Raw genomic sequence first — 20,722 nt, forward strand, 5'->3', positions numbered from 1 at the left:
AAACAACAGAGCACACTAGCCAGCTGCTTTCTATATTAGCTGCTCCTGGCAGGAATTCAAATTTAAGTGCACTGCTGTAGAGTGAATATGAGTTTACATCCCAAACCCTACATGTGTGCAACGTATTGCAGTTACCAAACACTTCCAAACAGGAAATTATTTCACTCAAACATCAAAATAAGCTGTTGTGCAGACTGGACGGGTATTGGCTGAATGCTATAATTGAGAGACCTAAAGAAGGGGGGATGGTAGGTCAATTAAGGCGCAGGCCTCTCTCGGTTATTATTCCCTTTTAGCCAGGAAGCTCAGAACCTGATAGGATTCCCGTTACTCAGAAACTAGCCATAGAGCCTCTGTCCCCTAAAGCAACTCAAAACAGGACCTAAATGAAGCTGAATGCTGCTTTTCTAATCAGGAATAGGGGATACATGCTTTCAGACTCCTCAAATACACAAATTCTGCCACATAGGCAGGCACAACATACTGGATGGTGGCCACATAACCCAATTAAATCTTCTCTGTCGGCAAGTGTCATAAGGAGTCACGCAAAAACAAGTATTTCAGGGATTGAAGAGGAGGCTTGAAGTTTCCCTGTACCTTACAGAAGACTTGGGAAAAACATAGCAATTGGCCTAAAGTTCTATATCCTAGGAGGTACAGTTACCTATTAACCCCATGGTGTTGACTTCACTTTGGCCCTAAGAAGCCTAGTCAGGTAGCATTATCCCAGTAGATGATGATTGCCTCCATTTCTGAACATGTGTTCTTGTGACCACAGTTCCCAAATCTTCTCCCTCAGTAACATGTCCAATGAGAAATGAAACCTGAATTACCATCATCTTGCTAATCCTACATACTGCTGTAGGATTACAGCACTGGAAGCCAATACAGTGGCAGAGAGTGCCCTTCCATCATGAAAGACAACTAGAGACTGGTCTTGTTTGCATATTCTCTAGAAGTATCATTTTAACTCCACCAGGGCTCAAATGATAAAAGGAACATGCTCTACCTATAATATGGTTTAGTTTTATTAATGAGTTTGGGTTTAAGTGAGTCCTTATCTATAAATGCAGTGATAGAATCTCTGGAAACTTCTGGATTAGACATTAGACATTGTGGAGGGAATAACACCCAGCACTGTGTTACCACTCAGCACAGGGGCTTCTATTATCAGATACGGTGAATCAGATGCAGAAGTTGCCTCTATCTCCCAAACTGAGATTCTGAAAAAGAACACCTACCTCCTCTAGGAGTTATACACAAATTGTAAGTCTCTTTCAGATCTCAAAAGCGATGACCTCTCTTGCTTTATTACCAGGATACATGGAAACGTGAATCAGCAAAACGAGTTATCTAAGAAACTAAAAAGTACTTCTGGGTCCTAACACATCCAAGATTTAAATATATATTGAAATATATTATTTATTTATTTATTTATTTTTATTCATTTTTGAGAGAAAGAGACAGAGTGCGAGCGGAGGAGGGGCACAGAGGAAGACAGAGAATCTGAAGCACGCTCCAGGCTCTGAGCTGTCAGCACGGAGCCTGACGCAGGACTCGAACTGACAAACCACGGGATCATGACCTGAGCCGAAATTGGGCACTTAACCAACTGAGCCATCCAGGTGCCCCTATACTGAAATATTTAGAGCTAACACAGTAGCTTAATCTCAGGCACAAAACAACTAAAACAGAAGTGTGACACCTTCTCTTTCTTCTCCTAGCATTTATATTTCCCTTCAAAAATATTTCATTTGAACAGCTTTAGCAGAGTTTATGCCAAAGCACCTTAGAAGTCACTGGCTTCCCTCATTTTCAACTTGTATGTGGTAACCCTCAACTTATATATGAATACCTGATCGTTGTCTGTGATGAAAGTAGGAAATTTTTTTCACTTAAAGTACATGTCAGGAAGTATCTTTTGTTGTTGTTTTAAAGTAAACTTTATTGAGGCATAATACACTAAATACAGTAACCCCAATCCTTGCTACTCTAGAGTTACTTAATTTTAACAAATACGTAGTCATGTAATCGCCACCATCAAGATATAGGCAAGTTCCATCACACCCCAAAATTTCCCTGTGTCCCTTTATAATCAATGCGTCTTCACATCCCAGCCCTTGTAACCACTGGTCTGTTTTCTCTCCCTACAGTTTTATCTTTCCAAGTATGTGGTGTAAATGAATACCATATGCACCCTTTGAAACAGAGTTCTTTCACTTAGTATAATACATTTGAGATTTTTTCCTGGTTGAGTAGGTCAGTAGTTCATGCCTTTTTATTACTGAGCAGTATCCTACTGTATGGATGACTACAGTTCTTTTGTCATTCTCCACTAGAAGGCCAATTGGGATATTTCCAGTTTTTAGCAATTATGAATGAGACTTCCTTAAATGTCCAAATACAAGTTTTTATGTGAACATCAGCTTTCATGCTTTTGTTTCTCCTGAGTAAACACCTAAGAAAGAGATTATTGGGCCATGTAGTAAGTCTATGTTTAACTTAATGAGAAACTGGCAGTTTTCTGTAATGGCTATACCATTTTGAACTCCTACCAGTGATGGCTGAGAGTTCTCATTGTTCTGTATCCTCACCAGTGTTTGGTATTGTCAGGTTTGTTTTTAGTTTTGGTTTTGTTTTAACCATTCTAATAGATGTGTAATGGCATCACATCATGGTTTGAATTTATATTTCCCTGTGTATTAATGATGTTTGGCGTCTTTCTACATGTGTATTTGGTGAAATTTTTCTTTAAAACTTTTACCCATCTTTTAATTTCATTATCTGCCTTTTTATTATTCAGTTGTAAGAACTCTTTTTTGGGGGGTGTTGAATTTTATAAGTTCTTTATATTTTTTGGATACTAACCCTTTATCAGATATGTCATTTGCAAATATCTTCTCCCCTTCCATAGATTGCCTTTTAGTTTTGTTGGTTTATTCTAGGTAGAAGACTTTATCAGATATGTGTTTTGCAAATATTTTCTCCCAATTTGTGGCTTGTCTTTCCGTTTTCTTAACAGTGTCTTTCAAACAGCATTTTTAATTTGGGTGAAATCCAATTTATTGATTTTTTTAATGGATTGTTCTTTAGTATCGTGTCTAAGAAATCTTCGTCTAACTCAAGGTCACAGAGATTGTCATTTTTGTTTACTTCTAAGAGTTTTATATAGTTATAAAGGTGTTACATTTAAGATTATGATTCACTTTGAGATAATTTTTGTATATGGTGAAAAATACAGGGAAAGTTTTTGGTTTGTTCATTTTTTTAGTTTTGTGTATGGATGTCCAGGTTTTCCCAGCACCATTTATTGAAGATTATCCATTGGTTTGCCTTTGCACCTTTGTCAAAAATCAGCTGATCATATACATATATGAGTCTGTTCAGTACTCTCAATTCTGTCCTATTGATCTAAGTGTCCTTTTTCGGCCATTTAACTTAAATTTGAATTTATGGGCGTAAAATTGTTCATAATATTTCCCTATTTTCCATTTAATGACTTCAGGCTCTGTAGTGTTGTACCTGCTTTCATTTCTGATATTGGAAATTTCTGTCTGCTCTGTTTTTAATGATCACTCTGATCAGAGATTTATCAATTTCAATGTTTTCCAAGAGCCAACTTTTAGTTTCATTGATTTTTTTCTAGTGTTTTTCTAATTTTAATTTCATTGATCTCTGCTCTTATCTTATTATGTACTTCCTCTGCTTGATTTGGATTAAATTTGGTCTTCTTTTTTTAGTGCCCTAAGGTAGAAGTATAGATCATTGATTTGAACCTATTGTTCTGTTGTAATACAAGTATTCAATGCCGTATATTTTCTTCTAAGTCCCCTCATGTGTAGAGTATGAACCTTACAACAGTACTTTTATTTTCATTCATTTAATTATGTTTTTTAATTTCCCTTGAGATACTCTCTTTAACTCATGGATTATCTGTGTGATGTTTAATTCCCAAATATTCAGTGATTTCCCATTATATTTCTGTTATTGATTTGTAATTTAATTACATTATTGTCAAAGAATATGCTTTGTATGATTTCACTTCTTTCTTTAAAGTTTATTTATTTATTTTGAGAGAGAGAGAGAGCGAGCAAGCACAAGAGGGGGAGGGGCAGAGAGACGGAGGGAGAGAGAGAATCCCAGGGTGGGGCTCAAACTCCTGAACCTGAGTTCGATCATGACCTGAGCCAAAATCAAGAGTTGGACACCCAACTGACTGAGTGACCCAGGCACCCCTGTATGACTTCACTTCTTTAAATCTGTTAATGTTTGTTTTATGACCCACTATATGGTCTATTTTGGTGAATGGTCCCATCGGTGGGTTGTTTTTTTGTTTTTTTGCGGGGTTTTTTGGTGTTTTAAAAGGTTACATACGTGGCTGTTGTTAAGTGACATGATCAATAAGTATCAGTTATATCCTGCTGTTTAATGGTATTCAGTTTTTTTTCTGTCATCACTGCTTTTCATTTTAGTAGTTCAACCAATTATTGAGAGAGAGAAGGGTATTGAAGTTACCCATTATAATTGTAAATTTTTCAAATGTTTCATTCACATCTATCAGTTTTGGTGCTTCTATTTTGAAGCTCTGTGATTTGGTACATACACATTTAGTACAGATTGTTATGTATTCTTGGTGAATTGATCCCTTTATCGTTATATAATGTTTCTGTTTGCCCCTGGTAATTGTCTTTGCTTTGAAGTCTATTTTATCAGATTTAATATCTGATATTAATCAGCTTTCTTTTAATTAGCACTTATATAGCATATCTGTGCTCATTGTTTTACTTTTAATCTACTTATTATATTTCAAATGAGTTTTTTTTATAAATAGCATATAGTTGGGTCTTTGTTTTATATCCACCTCTTTTTTTATTGGTGTATTTTTTGTCATTTACCTTTAATGTAATTATTGGTGTTAAGATTTAAGATTTCTAGTTTATTATGTCTTTACTGTTTGTAAACACTGTTTTCCATTCCTGTTTTTTCCTCTTTCCTGTCTTCCTCTGAATTTCTTAAATGTTTTTAGTTTTCAGTTTTAATTTATATGTAGTGGGGCTATTTGTAACAGCTTTATTGAAATTTGCCATACATCCATACCATGCAATTCACCAATTTAAAGTACAATTCAGTGAGTTTGTATATTCAGAGTTGTACAAACATCACCATGATTAATTTTAGAACAACTTTATTACTCCCCAAAGAAACCCTGTATACCCTTTAGCTATGACCCCTCAAATGCCTGCCTTATTTATTCCTCAGCCCAAGCAAGCACTGGCTATAGAATTCTTGTTTGACAGCTCATCTCTACCCTTACCCCCAACACTTGAAAAATGTTCTGTCAATAGTTTCTCATGAGAAATACATTGTGACTTGAATAGTTTTTCCCTTATAATATGTTCTTCTCTCTGGCTGCTGTCGTGATTTTTTTCTTCTTTAGTTTTCAAGTTTTGATTATGATTGACTCAGCATGGATTTCTTGGGGTTTATTCTGTTTGAGTTTTGCTCAGCTTTTTAAATCTGTAGGTCTGTGTCTTTCATCAAATTTAGGCTATTTCCAGCCATTACTCCTTCAAGTATGTTTTTAGCCCTTCATTCTTTTTCCTCTCTTTCTGGAACTCTGGTGATATGAATGGTAGGTACTTTGTTATTGTCCCATGGAGCCCTGACACTCACTGATTATTTTGTTTCTGTCTTTTCTATCATTTCTTCAGATTGCATAATATTTATTGGTCTGTCATCAAGTTCAGTGATTCTTTCCTCTGTCATCTCCATTCAGTGAGGTTTTTATTTTAGTTATTTTATTTGGTTATTTACTTGTTTATTAAACTGTTTATTATTCCGAAATTTTCATTTGGTTCATCTTTATATTCTGTCTTTCTTTGCTGTGACTTTGTATTTTTCCATTTGTTTCAAGAATGTTCATAATTGCTTGTTGGAGCATTTTTATCATAGTTACTTTAAAATCCTTGTCTGATAATTCTAGTATCTATATCATCACAGTATTTGTGCCTATTGATTGTCTCTTTTTGTTTAATGTTTTTCTGGCTCTTGGTTTATCTAATAATTTTGGATTATATCCTGGACATTTTGTGTATTTTGTTATGAGACTCTGGATCATATTTAATAATCTCCTATTTTAATAGACTGACAGTCTGTTTTGGTTTAGAATGAACTTTCTGTTCCAAAATTGTGGACTATGGTTCAAATGTCATGTTAGTTTCCATAGCTCTTACAGGGATCTTCTGGTCTGCCCTACGTGTGTGCTACCCAAGCTAATTTAGAACCTCGACAGTATTCTACCCAGAGTTCACTTCTCAAAACTTTGGCTACTTTGATTCTGGTTAGTTTGACACATGGACTTCCCAGAGTTGTTTATGACTTCATGCACCAATTTAAAAAATTGCTTTCTCCAGCCTCTTCCTCTCCATAATCCTCCCCACTGATCTAGTTGGAAAGGGCTAAGATACTACGTCATTGCTATCCTTTTCTTAATGCAGGGCATGATGGTTTATAGGACTCCTCTCCACAGTCTCTGCCATGCCTAGTAGGGGGGAAAAGAGGTACAGTTTCTTTCACTGTATGTGCTTTGAGTAGAGCAAGTATAATCAACAGGGTTGAGTCTCCCAGGGCTACCCTATTCCCAATCTTGGAGAGAGCAGGCTTCCTGGGGAATTTTGTATCTACCCATTGGTGTTTCTGATTGTGGGTTACTTTAGCACCCAGGCTGTCTTTAGAAGGAAAAAAAAAAAAGGAAAGAAAGAAAGAAAGAAAGGGAAAGGAATACAGGGAACTCACCATTAGGTTGTTCCCTGAGTCCCACAGTCCCTAGTTTGTCTCCTTTTCTCAACCTTTCATGTATTTTGCCTGGGTTTTTAGTTGTCATTAGAGGAAGGATCAGGGTAGTATGCACTTGCTCCATATTGTAATGGGAAGCCAACCATGATTCAGTTTTGTATCCCTTGTAAAAGCATACCACAATGTGTAGTGTATGGCCTACACAAAAGAAAGGAGTGAGAGGGGAAAATAAGTAGCTCCGTATCTCACAATGGTAATTCAGCATAACGTGGTAGTTAAGAATATGGTCTTTATTTTTTTAATATTTATTTTTTTTATTTCTGAAAGAGAGAGAGAAAGAGAGAGTGAGCACAAGCAGGGGAGGGGCAGAGAGAAAGGGAGACACAGAATCCAAAGAAGGCTCCAGGCTCCGTCAGCACAGAGCCCGATGCAGGGCTTGAACCCACAAACTGTGAGATCATGACCTGAGCAAAAATTGGATGCTTAACTGACTGAGTTATTCAGGAGCCCCAAGAATATGGCCTTTAGAATCAATTATCAGTTTGAGTTTTAGCTCTACCTACTTTCAGTGTAATATAAACTGGTTCCTTAACTTCTCAGAGTCTCAGTTTCCTATAATATGGGGGTAGTGATATCTGTCTCATCGGGTAAGTAAAAATGGCATATATTTCATGCTTTTAACACAAAGCTTGATAATAAAGTTAGCAAATGTATTCCTAGTTATACTAGTAATAACAACAACAATTACCAAAGACCACTGTTTTCTTATACTCATAGGAAACTCTGCCCTTAAAGACAAAGAAGATCAATTTGGGAGGACACCACTCATGTACTGTGTGTTGGCTGACAGACTGGATTGTGCAGATGCTCTCCTGAAGGCAGGAGCAGATGTTAATAAAACTGACCACAGCCAGAGAACGGCCCTCCATCTTGCAGCTCAAAAGGTGAGAAGTTAAATTCCTTTGAAGTGTAAACCTTTTGTGAGATACTTGTACGTTGATTAATGGGACTATGGAATAGACAGATGGTAAAGAAATCACAAGTATGCGACTCTTAGTTCCATTTGTTCTCTCTGGAAGCAGTCTATACTGCAGAGAATAAAGCACAGATAATCATGAGTGGCCCTATTCACTTATCCGCATTCCTTAAGCAATGGAATTCATTTTATGATCTAAGATTAAGTCAGGGAAAAAGAATAAAAATTGTATGTATACTATGACAGACCACATTACAAATCGATTTATGCATAGGGAAAAAGCAAAAAGCAAAGACCAAAAAGAAAAACACTAAGAGGGCGCCTTGGTGGCTCAGTCAGTTAAGCGACCAACTTCAGCTCAAGTTATGATCTCGCAGTTTGTGAGTTCGAGCCCCATGATGGGCTCTGTGCTGACAGCTCAGAGCCTGGAGCCTGTTTTGGATTCTGTGTCTCCCTCTCTCTCTGCCCCTCTCCTGCTCGCGCTCTGTCTCTCTCAAAAATAAATAAACATTAAAATATTTTTTAAAAAACACTAAGATATTAATAGTGGTTGAGTTTTAACATTGGTAATATGTATGAATTTTGGTACTTTTTACTGTTTAAAAATTTCCCCCTCACAACTATTAATTATCTTTTACAACAAAAAGTTGCAGTCTCTCTTATAGTATGGGCATTAAGTATAAAAGAAATTTATTTTCTAAATGTATTTCACCTTTTTAAAAATCTAAAACTGTATTGCCAGTATAAATAATTTCAGGTTTGTTAAAGACATTGTCAAGAGCTGAGATTTTTGAGATTAAACATATCAAAAAATTAAAATGGGAAGCTTATAAATTTATTTAAAGACTTCTTTATCTGAAAATGATTTTTCCCTCTGTAAAATTATGGTGTATAAGATATATTTCCAGTGCCTGATATTTTTCTTTTTGTTATTTTAGACATATATTTTTGGAATAAAAAGCAATAAAAATTAGCTAGATCCAGCAGAAACTATTAGAGTTATTTCCCATTAAAAAATGTGAACCAGATATAGCTGATTAATTGAGGGGTTAGAAAAATATCTTTTTCATTAGTTGACTACATGAAAAGAGACTGACATTAAGAGATACTACTGAATATGCTAGTTATATGCTGTGATCAGTTAGGTCTGTCAGGTTATTCCCAAAGTTATTGCTCTTGAATTTGCTTTTCATTATAGTAATTTTTTAAAAAATCTCCCTCATTTTCAATTTCTGTTTTAACTACTGTTCAGGTATTTGTAACCTTTCACCTAGGCTTGTCAGCTGTAAAAATTATTCACTCAGGAGGGGTGACTCCATTTAACTTGTTATCATAAAAAAGTAAACATTTCAGATTGGAAATAGCCCTAGTATTAAGAATTTGATACACTTTAGATTTTTCATTGTGGTTCATGTAGATTTAAAACCCAACTTCAAAAATGTAGGTAGCTTCACATCAAGTGGGTCATGTGAAAAAACTGGGGGTTTGAGTCAATGAGCCTACAGCCATGTCATCTTTGTAGAGGTGTAGCGTGACAAAAAAGGCTGAGAGATTGGGTTAGTTATAAGTCTTCACAAGGTACAGTGCATTGTTTTCTTTTGCTTTTTGTTTCTCCTTTATTTTTTCTTTGTTTGTTTATTTTGACGGAGAGAGGGAAAGAGCGAGCACGGGGGAGAGGCAGAGGGACAGGAAGAGAGAATCTTAAGCAGGCTCCATGCCTAGTGCGGAGCCAGAGGTGGGGCTCAATTTCACAACTGTGAGATCGTGACATGAGCTGAAATCAAGAGTCGGATGCCAAACTGAGCCAGCCAGGCACCCCACTCCTTTATTTTTTAAACTGTGACTTTCTACAGCATCAAAGAATAAATAGAACTATATTTACATGTCACAATTTACATAGCTGATTTCAGAAATAGCCAGTTTCGTGGTCTTTTGACTATCTGATAATTATACATTTCCTCCTTTTCCCCCTTTCTCTGTGTTGCGGTTTGTTTTTGCATATTTGTCAAAAGCGGAAATGTATCTTTAGGCTATACTAACACTAGTAGAATTTCCAGAACAAGAGTGGTCATAATTCTTTAATATTCTGCTCTGTCCAGATCAAAACTGGGTTTTATTTTTGATTTTGTGCTTTATGCAAAAGCACCATTATTTTTCAAAATCAGAGCTAGTATAGATCAGGCAGGAATAAGAATGTGAAGGATCTAGAAATAATTTTCAAAGAATAGTTGGAGATGACATGACCCAGGTCACACCTGGGACACCCTGCCTCTGAGCAGATACAAACACAAATTTTCTTTAGAGCAAACATCTTCACCCCAAACCAGGATTCTCCCATATTGCATAGACCAAACAAGATCTCACAGTGAAAGATCACCAAACATTTGAGGAAGGAATCTACCATGAATGAGAGCAGAAATGATAAACAGATTTATTCCCTCAGAAACCGATATTGGCATCATTAGAAACACTATGTAAAATAACCATTGATGGAATGGTTAAAGATAGAAGAAATCAGAAAAATGAACAATCAGTAAGAGACTCTCATGACTAGGCATCAGTTCTTGCCATGACCACTTATTTTAGAATAACCTATCCACCAAAAACATTTATAAAAACTGAACAAAATATATGTACATAGTTTGAAGGCATTGTGAGCAGTCAGCATAAGCAGGATCTAAGAAATTACAATCATTCGGAGAAGAGAATCATGGGAAATGAACATCACATTTATCTCCTTCAAGGCATCTTCCAAAGTAGGACACAAAAGAATACAACCCTAGCAGGAAGTGATTATCTTATGAGGCTGAGAAACCACAGGTAGAGTCTGGAGTTAGCAGTTGCTGGAAGGTGAAAAGGCAAAATCCTGGAGAGGAGGGAACCGCAGAGAAAGAACTCGAAAATCTGGGTACAAATTTTTTGCTAATTGTTAGCACATTCCTAAACTGTGCTTGTGCTGGGCGAGGCTCAAAGAAACCCAGCAGTAAACAGCAGCTGGGAGACCAAAGAGCTAAGCAGAGATTGTTTTAAAACTATCCTATGTTTTCTTTCCTGTATAAGTCTTTAATACATAACAAGTTGATTTTTGTATAGGGATCTATTCTCATTTTAAAACATATGAATAACTAATTGTCCCAGGACAACCTAGCTCATTAATTTTTAGCCATTTAGTGTCTGCTGTGTTCCAGTGCCAGGCTTTTATACTGTGTACCTCCAATCCTTTTTTTGTTTTGTTTTTATTTATGGTTTTTAAATAAAGAGTCCTAGGGCACCTGGGTGGCTCAGTCAGTTGAACATCCAACTCTTGATATTGGCTCAGGTCATGATCTCATGGTTCACAGGAGCAAGCCCCACGTCAGGCTCTGCACTGACAGCATGAAGCCCACTTGGGATTCTCTGTCTCCCTCTCTCTCTCTCTGCTCTTCCCCTGCTCACGTCCTCTCTCTCCCTCTCTCAAAAATTAAATAAATAAATAAATAAATAAATAAATAAATAAATAAATAAATAAATAAATAAAGGGTCCTGAATACGAGGGAGCTACTTAGAAAATTTAAAAATAAAAGTTACACCATAATAGTACTTTAGGGAGACAAATACGACAACTAAAGCTCTTTTGGAAGAGGAAGAGAGAGGAGGTACATAGAAAGTTATTACAGTTCAGGCCAATAGAGAGGAGGAGTTTGGTCTAAGGGATATATTGTGGAGGTAGAACTGTTCATCCATTCCATAGTTGCCAAATGTCTACTATGTAGTCATGATTATGCACCTAGAGAGAATATAAAAAAATGAATCACATATGTCTGTGGTGAAAAAGTACTCTCCATACTGATACCTATTAAACTTCATTTGTCTTTGTTTAGTCACCCTCTTGGATCTATCAGATATCAAATATTCTTCTCAAGACTTGTCTATCCCATTCGATTCTGTTATCTGTGAACTCAGAAGTGTGCTATTTGCATAATCATCAGTATTCATGTATATGTGCATGAATGCATTCATTCAAAATATATTCAAACTGTTACTGTGTAACAGGTGCTGTGCTAAGGCTTTGGAATACAAAGATGAAAGACCTGATTCCTGCTCATAAGTTGTCTACAAAGATCGTTAATAAAGATATCAAGTGATAATTAAAGCTGGCCTTAGATATAAGGCCTTAGATATAGATATAAAGGTATCTACCTTTTATATCTAAGCATTTTATAAAGTATCAACAGCCATGCCATGTAAATAGTCATTTATTACTACTGACCTGAAGATCAACCATTCTCATATGTTATTTACTATCTTTTTGCTTTTTTGTGTGATAGTGACCTAATTATGTATCTTTCATTAGGTTGATTAGTAGGAAAAACTCTTGTTCCCATAGCATGTTGTTCATGTCTCCAGTAGAGCCCCATTATCTTGTACTGTAATAATTGCTCACTTGTCACTTTCCCACTGGACTGGATCTCCAGGCAAGAACTTTGTTTTCTTTATTTTTGAATCCCCTAGAACCTAACACAGTGTCTGACCTGTCTTGGCCGAATGAATGAATACACTTTGGGTTACTTATATAGAAAGTCATTATTAATACAAATGCCAGACATTTTGTTTATTAGAAACATTTATCCGGTTTCAGAACACATATGTGGGAAAAACTTATTGAACCATGCTGATTGGCTTACTTACTTTGACACATACTCACTTCTCTGGAAACAAATTGCTGTTTGTCCAAGCAGCTAAGAAAATGGTACCCACAAGAATAAAATTAATCTCAATATACTGAACATCTGTACCTAATTTATTTTTCATTTGTACCCTCAGTTTAATCCAAGAAGGCAATCAGTCATACCTTTTCTGGGTTTCTCACAAAAGATACCTAATTGTTAGAAATGTTTTCCTCCAGGGAATCTGCTATTTCTCTCACTTCCACAGATACATTTGTTTGTTAATAAGGATAAAAAAAGTCTTGGCAATCTTATTAAATGTTAATAGTTATGCATTTTTAATCTTCCAGGAGGTTATTAGTTTGGTTTCGAGAAGATTAAGACTACCCACTGAAAAATATATCATGTTAAACACAAAAACTAAAGAAGCTTCACACTGTGGTTGTGTTGTGTAGTGTATTGGTGTTTTTTTAATTCACCACATAATTCTCAATTCATCCTTGAAAACTGAATATTAATTTTCTGTTTTCAAGATAGGCTGTTTCCAGGTTAATGACTTAAAATAATTAAAGGAGAAGAGTAGAATACCTCTGAAACTTTTCAGGAAAACTTAATACCAAGTAACAATATTAAGATATTAGATTCCCTTACTTTAGACACACTCATTTAATACACAAACACACCAAACAGTCCATCTCCCAGTCTCCTGGAACTCCGTATCCCTGTGTGTGCGTGTACATACACATACATATACATACTTCTGCTTAACTCCATGCCTACCACTGATCATCATAAATTTCACTTACCTATTTTCACCCAACTAATGCTGTTAGTTTCTGTCTTAGCACAATTCCTGCCATTTAAAAAAGATTCAGTTAATGTTTGTTTAATGAATTTATGAATGACGGAATGAATCGATAAATTCGAATGCCAGATAAATTTATTATGAATGGTATGGTCTTCAAAACTGTTGAAATTTAAACTGGTTGTTATGTTTATTCCTTTTTATTATCCACCCCAGCCCCATATAATTTTGTTAGTGGTATTTTACAAGACACTGTGAGCTTAACTTCCCATCAAATATCACTCTGGTATGCCTCAATTTCTTCATCTATAAAATGGGATAATATACTTCTCCCTGTCTGCTTTATAGGAATGATGTGTTCTTAGATAGAAAGCATTTTGGTTGGTAGAGAAATATACTAACACTGTAGGTTATCGATATTATCGCTATTGGTCATACTGCAATATAGGTATAAACTTCATAGTACTCTTTAGGAATCAGTAGATGTCAGAGGTAAAAAGTTCCTTCAGGATCTTCTAGTCCCAGTCTGTTATTGGACGAAGAAATCGGGTCAATTCTCCTTTCAATTCTCTTTTTTAACAAATTATTCATCATTCTCTTTGCATATACCCGAATGTTTTTTGTCTTATTTTTAAGCTACTTTTTAAAAGTTTTTATTTAAATTACAGTATAGTTGACATACAGTGTAATACTAGTTTCAGGTGTACAATATAGTGATTCAACACTTCCATACATCACCTGGTGCTCATCACAAGTGCACTCCTTAATCCCCATACCTATTTCACCCATCCCCCCACCCACCTCCCTCTGGTAACCATCAGTTATATATTATGACTGTAACCATCATATATTATGGCTGAGTAATATTCCATTATATATATATTTTTTCTTTTTTTTTTTCGTGATATCTTCTTTATCCATTCATCAGTCAGTGGATATTTGGGCTGTTTCCATAGTTTGACTGTTATAGATAATGCTGTTATAAACGTCAAGGTGCCAACAGACTCATGAAAAGATGCTCAACATCACTCATCATCAGGGAAATGCAAATCAAAATTACAGTGAGTTATCACCTCACACCTGTCAAAATAGCTAAAATTGACAACACAAGAAAAACAGATGCTGGCAAGGATGTGGAGAAAGGAGAACCCTCTTCCACTGTTGGTGGGAATGCAAACTGGTACAGCCACTCTGGAGAACAGTGTGGTGGTTCTTCAAAAAGTTAGAACTACCCTACGACCCAGCAATTGCACTACTAGGTATTTACCCAAAGAATAAAAAAATACTAATTCAAAGGGATACATGTACCCCAATGTGTAAATTAATTATTTTAAAAAATTTTTAATGTACTTTACTTTTGAGAGAAGGGGGGGAGGGGAGGGGCAGAGAGAATGAGAGAGGGAGACACAGAATCTGAAGCAGGCTCCAAGCTCTGCGCTATCAGCACAGAGTCCCGATGCAGGCCTTGAACTCACGAACCACCAGATCGTGACCTGAGCCGAAGTCGGACGGTTAACTGACTGAGCCACCCAGGTGCCCCAAATTAATTATTTTAAACTTATAGATAAGAATAGAGAATCATATAAAAATACTCAGGTAGCCTAATACCCAGAAGAGATAAAACTGAATATTTTTTGTTTTTGCTCCAGATTTTCTTTAATGAAATAAAACATTATAGATTCACTTGAGGTTTTCTGTTTATCCACCCAAATCCCATTGCCCTCTTTTCATGTCTCCTCGGTCTATCTTAATTTTGGTGGTTTCAATCCCCATGCATATTTTTCTACCTTTTCTTTATAGGGATATACCCATAATCAATGTTATTTCACATGTTTAAAATCTTTATATAAGTGGTATTATATGATATGTGTCATTCCCCAACTTGCTCTTTTAACATTTACGCTAATGATTTTGAGGTATGTGTTGAAACATGTAGCTCTGTTCACAAAAGATTATATGCAGATTCTGAAAGACACGTGAAAAGGTGTCCAACATCATTACTAATTAGATAAGTGCAAATTAGAGCCACTGTGAGATACTACACAATCATTGAATGTCTAAAATGAAAAAGTCTGATAACACCAGTTGGTGGAGAGGATATGGAACAGGTGGAACTCACAAACATTTTTAGTGAGAATGCAAATTGATTAATCTACCCTAGAAAATGGTTTGATAAACCTGAACACACACACACGCACACACACACACACACAATCACCGCAATTCACGTTCCAATCCCAGTAATACCGAAGAGAAATAAGCGCCTCATTCTACCAGAAGGCATGTATGAGAATGTATGTGACAGCTTTATATACAGTAGCAAACATTCTTAGTAGTACAAACCTCCCAAATGCCTAGCAACAGACGAATGGGTAAATAAACTGACGTATTCCTACAATGGAGTACTACACAACAAAAATAATGAACTACTGATACATTGCACCATGTGAATAAATTTCACAGATATCATGTTGAGTGAAAGAAGTCATGTATTTTTATGAATTTTAAGAACAGGCAATACTTTATGGTGATTCAAATCAGATTCATGGTTACCCAAGATATAGATATTGACTGAAAAGGGGCATAAAGGAAGCTTCCAGGGATACTGGAAATGATCTATATCTTGATCTGTGTGTTCATTACATAAAAAGTTCTCAGTCTGTATACTTAAGATTTATCTACTTTATTGTTTATATGTTCTGCCTTGATTTAAAAATTATTTTTGAAAATGGAAAGATGTCCAGAACTTGATACAGTGTTATTTACAGCATGTATTATTTATAGCATATATTATGCGGGGTAAAGAAGAATGGAATCAAGAATAGTTCCTGATATAAACTTTGAAGCACTCTGGCCACATTTCCCCAGCCTTAGCTTCAGAAGCTCTATGAAAGCCCTGTATCTAGACTCTAACCCAGTGGTTCTCAAATTTGAACATGTATCGAAATGACCTGGATGCTTCTCTGTAGTTGTATTCAATCATTAGCTCATCTTAACATAATTTACTAAGTGCCCACTCTACCACACATTATGTAGTCAGTAGATACCTGAAGAGTAAGCAAATGAGGTTTTGGCCATTGGGATGCTTCTGGAAGAAGGCACCAAAAGACATCTGTGATGCCCACATTACTTAGGGATGTAGTAAGTCTCAGTGTATGAAGCCCTTATATTCTGGAATCTTAATGATCTCTCAAGATCTCTGGGCTGAGATGAGTGATGTTAGACAACTCTCGTAGTTTACCCCATTTGACTTCACCCCTAGCTAGGCGGCCTTTTCCAGGCAGGCAGAAAGTCCCAGTCTGAAGAATCTTTGCTTCAGTATATTCCAACTTCTGAGGTTTCCAAACACACTTCAAGCTCATCTTCCTCGGAGTATTTAGACACTATCTCTGAACCTGCCTTCTGGTGTTCCAGTTTAGAAACTGATTTTAGATATTTAGGATCATACACTTAAGAGCATTCCAACCAAATTCAGAGTTGGTCTGCTTTTAAACAAATCTGAGAACTGAAATTAAAACCTATCTGTCCTTTAATACTTTGACTATCCTTAATGTACGTCTCCTTGCAAGGATGACATTTGTAGTCATAAGGAACAGCACATCAACAAATCTTGATTGAAATCACTACTTTGAATTTTTCTAACATAATTCTAATGAGAAAAAAAATTCATTTAGTTTCATGGTGGCTTTATAGCAGTCAGAATAGTTAAATATTATCTTTTTTTTTTTTTTAAGTTTTTTAAAAATTTATTTTGAGAGAGAAAGCATGCACGCAAACAGGGACGGGCAGAGAAAGAATTCCGAGCAGGCCCCACGCTCAGCACAGAGCCCGATGCAGGTCTTAAACTCACAAACCACGAGATCATGACCTGAGCCAATATCAAGAGTCAGGCCTCAACTGACTGAGCCACCCAGGCACCCCTCTATTTTTCTATATAAGTAAACTGAGGTATAGTTTGATTGAATTCTTCTAGTTCACTCTGATACTTGTAGAGTCAGGAATTACTTTGTTTTTCTGATTCCCAGCTTCGTGTTCCTGATAATGTTCCATGGGAAGATAACTTACATACTTTTCTGAAGCTTACTTTCTCAGACTTCTGGTTCTTCTGACCTAGAGTCATTTCCAAATCTAGTTTCCCAGTCAAACCCCCAAAGAAGTGCCTAAGGTTTTCCCTCTCATGGGCCAGATTCAGAATTTAACCCAGAACTTCCACTTTTCAGTGCAGCATTTTCCCTCAATGTTATGACACCCCTCAAACACAGCAGGGCAGCCTTGCAGATTGTATTTTAAATCTATGTGGCTTGCCGAATTTTGTTTTGAACATGTTCCTGTCTCCTACAACCATGGTCATTTTCTAATCATCTTTATCTCTTCACTGACCCCCAGTTTTACTAAGTCATGAAAATGCAAGCATCTGCTTTCTATGAATAGATTAGAGATCCCCACAAGCCTAGATTCCCATGGAAACCAATCAAAAACTAAAAGGAAAAGAAAGAGTATATATTGAATTTCCCTGAGACCTACAGCTTGTTTTTCATTAGACTCATGCTGATTTCTTTTAAACTCTGGGCACAGGGCCAGTGAATATTTTTACAGCTGATAAAAAGGAACTTCAGATCCATTTACTTTCATTTAAACTTTTAAAAATTAATTTTCTATATAACATCAATTCCAAAGAAAATTTGAGCATTAATTTGATAATTGCCTCCTTATGCCATAGGATTATATTTGCTCATATAATTTTCTCTTTTTGTTTTTTTCCTTCTTATATTTTACTGTTCAGAAGAGAACGAGAGGGAATCAGGGGGTCTGTTATTCCTACAGTATGAATATTGTCAGCCCCTGGGCACAACATTTTCCCTATAAACAATTATAGGGCTCTTTATACCTCATTTGACTGTTAAGCTTTTACAAAGTCCAAATAATCACTTACTAATATGATAACAGATATATAAACAAAATGCCAAAGTAAGGGGGATCAGGAAAGCCAAGGAGGAGGTGACTGGGGAGAGTAGGGTGTAAATCTAAGTAAGGTAATCAAAATAGTTATCATTAACGTGGTGACATTTGAAACCAGACTTGAAGGAGGTGAGGAAGTTAGCCATGTGAATGGCTGAGGGAACTTTCTTTTGTTCCTGGCAGAAGGAACAAAGCCTTAAAACAGGAATATGCCTGGGATGTTTAAGGAATACCACGGGGGCTAGCATGATTATAATGAGCGAGCTAGGTGGGAAAGCAGTAGGTAATGAGGACATGGAGAAATGGTAGCCAGATCTTACAGGGCCTTTGGGCCATTGTCAGGAATATGTTTTTACTCTGGATGAGATGAGGCGGCATTGGAGGGTTTTGGGGAAAGGAGTGACCTTATCTGACTTATATATTAATGAAATAATCATCCTGGCCCAAATAATTTTCTGCAGACTTACTATTATCCATTCCTTTAGTCCTTCTTCGTATATGCCCTCAAGTCTCCTTCCCATCCTGATCCCTTTTACCATATATGCACACAGGTGCCTAAATCCCCCTGAAAATAAGACACCTAGAATAGAATACAATGCCAGTCTGATGAGCACAGAGTATGCCGTGATTTTCATCATTGACATTTAACAACCAAATGCGTCGATGTCTCAAAACCTCTAACTTTGCTTTATGCTTACTATTGCATAAACGAATCCTGTGGTTTTTGGACCCAAATGTAGCATTTTATTGTATCCATATTTAATCATTCCTTGGAACTTCCCAGACTTATTTAGGTAGAGTTTACCATTCCTTTCTCTGTTCCTCCAGTACCTTGTATACTCACCCACTGTTATGTCACCCATCCCACCGAAAGATATTTATTTGTTTACACATTTTATTTCCTCACCAACAATGCACATCTTCATATCAGCAAGAGTGTGATAGTCATATTTTTTATTACCAGTGCTTCGTACTTAATAAATACTCAGTTAATGGCTGGTAAATTGAATTGGGTTCATCATACAACTTGTTGAGGTCCTCTTGATTCTTGAGTCTGTCATTCAGTATAGTTGTCATCTCTGCTCCAAATGAGTCACCAGAAGTCTCATCCTAATCTTTGATATCAAACTAGATCCTGTGTGCGGAAAAGCTTAATCACTGAAACACTACTACTAAAATTAACTTCAATGTAAAGGCTTGTTGTATTCTTTCTTTCTACTTGTCTAAATTGTGTCATCCGTGGTAATTAGGCTTCTTGAAAAATTTTATTTACTCTATCAGAGTCTACTTGTTCGCCATTCCAATTCTGATGAATAATTCACTCATTCATTTGTTCAACAAATACAGTTTGAGTGTTTAATCTGTATCGTGTTGCATTATATATCTTGAAATATTTAAATTCAACTTGTGTCTAAATATTTAAAGTCTTTCAGATTCTGAATCATCATAAAGTTAACATTTCACCAATAAAACTCATTTTTAAGAAGTTTATTGAGTATACTCCATTTATCTCAAACAATTTTAGATTTCAGAAGACATTGTATTTTGTAAAATTTCTTATTCAAACCCTTTCAATCTCTGTCATTTATCAGACTGATTCTTTGCAAAGCATTTGTTAGGAATTTGAGGAAAATTCAGACTATACTTTGAAGTACTGACTGTAAATTTCTAACTATGTATGTAACTGGTCATTTTCAATGACCAATTACAATCTGTGGGAGTTTGTGTGTGTACATGTATATGTGCACAGAGGTGCATGCTTTACATTGTTATTTCATTGATGGTAATGTGTATACGTATTACAAAATTAAATATACCATGAAGATTTACAGTGCATAATCTAAGAGCAGGGCAAAGCTTCTATCTGTAAATCAAAACACAGAAGCGATAGGAAAGGATGAATAGATATGGCCACATAGAAATAAGAAAGACTTTTCTCTCCCAGAAAATATCGTAAGCAAAAAAAAGGAGAAAGACAAACCGGGAAACAATATTTGCAAGTTATGTCACTAACAGAGGGTTAATATCCCTCATATATACAATGGGGAAATAAGACCAATGACTCTATAAAAAATGAGCAAGAGATATGTATAGATAGTTCACAAGAAAAAGAGTTTGAGTAGCCCTTACATATGTGAAAAGATGCTCAACGTTGTTCATCCTAAGGGAAACGCAAGTTAAAATTATAATGAGGTGTTTTTCATGTGTCAGGTTGGCAAAAGTCGAAAAGTTTGACAGAGTACTCTGATGAAAGCTGTTCCTGGAGGGAACAAAACAGTACAACCTCTGTGAAGGGAAAGGTTAACAATATCCAGCAAAAGTAACTAGAGTATGCACTTACCTTTGACCCAACATTTCCACTTCTAGAAAAATACACCGGTAAAAATAAGAAGTGATGTCTGCACAAGGCTATTTAATTGCAGCGTTATTTGTAATAGAGAACACATGAAGGGAAAAAAGAGGAGGAGCACACAATGTAATGCTATGCAGCTGTAAAGAGTAGTGAAAAATATTTCTATATAATATATTTTGTAATTTTAT

The 20,722-nt window shown here is 36.0% G+C and overlaps 1 protein-coding gene across 4 annotated transcripts in view; it reads left to right on the forward strand.

Moving 5' to 3' along the window:
* INVS (inversin) overlaps positions 1-20,722 on the forward strand; it is a 158,199-nt gene that overhangs the window by 12,007 nt on the left and 125,470 nt on the right. For all 4 annotated transcript variants that reach the window (XM_053908126.1, XM_053908133.1, XM_053908127.1 and 1 more), the window contains one exon: positions 7,573-7,739. In XM_053908126.1, the coding sequence (XP_053764101.1) occupies positions 7,573-7,739 (167 nt within the window). Of the gene's footprint in view, positions 1-7,572; positions 7,740-20,722 lie in introns of those variants that run through there.

This window comes from Panthera pardus, unplaced genomic scaffold (assembly GCF_024362965.1).
Source record: "Panthera pardus isolate Hobbes unplaced genomic scaffold, ASM2436296v1 HiC_scaffold_20, whole genome shotgun sequence".
Lineage (NCBI taxonomy): Eukaryota > Metazoa > Chordata > Mammalia > Carnivora > Felidae > Panthera > Panthera pardus.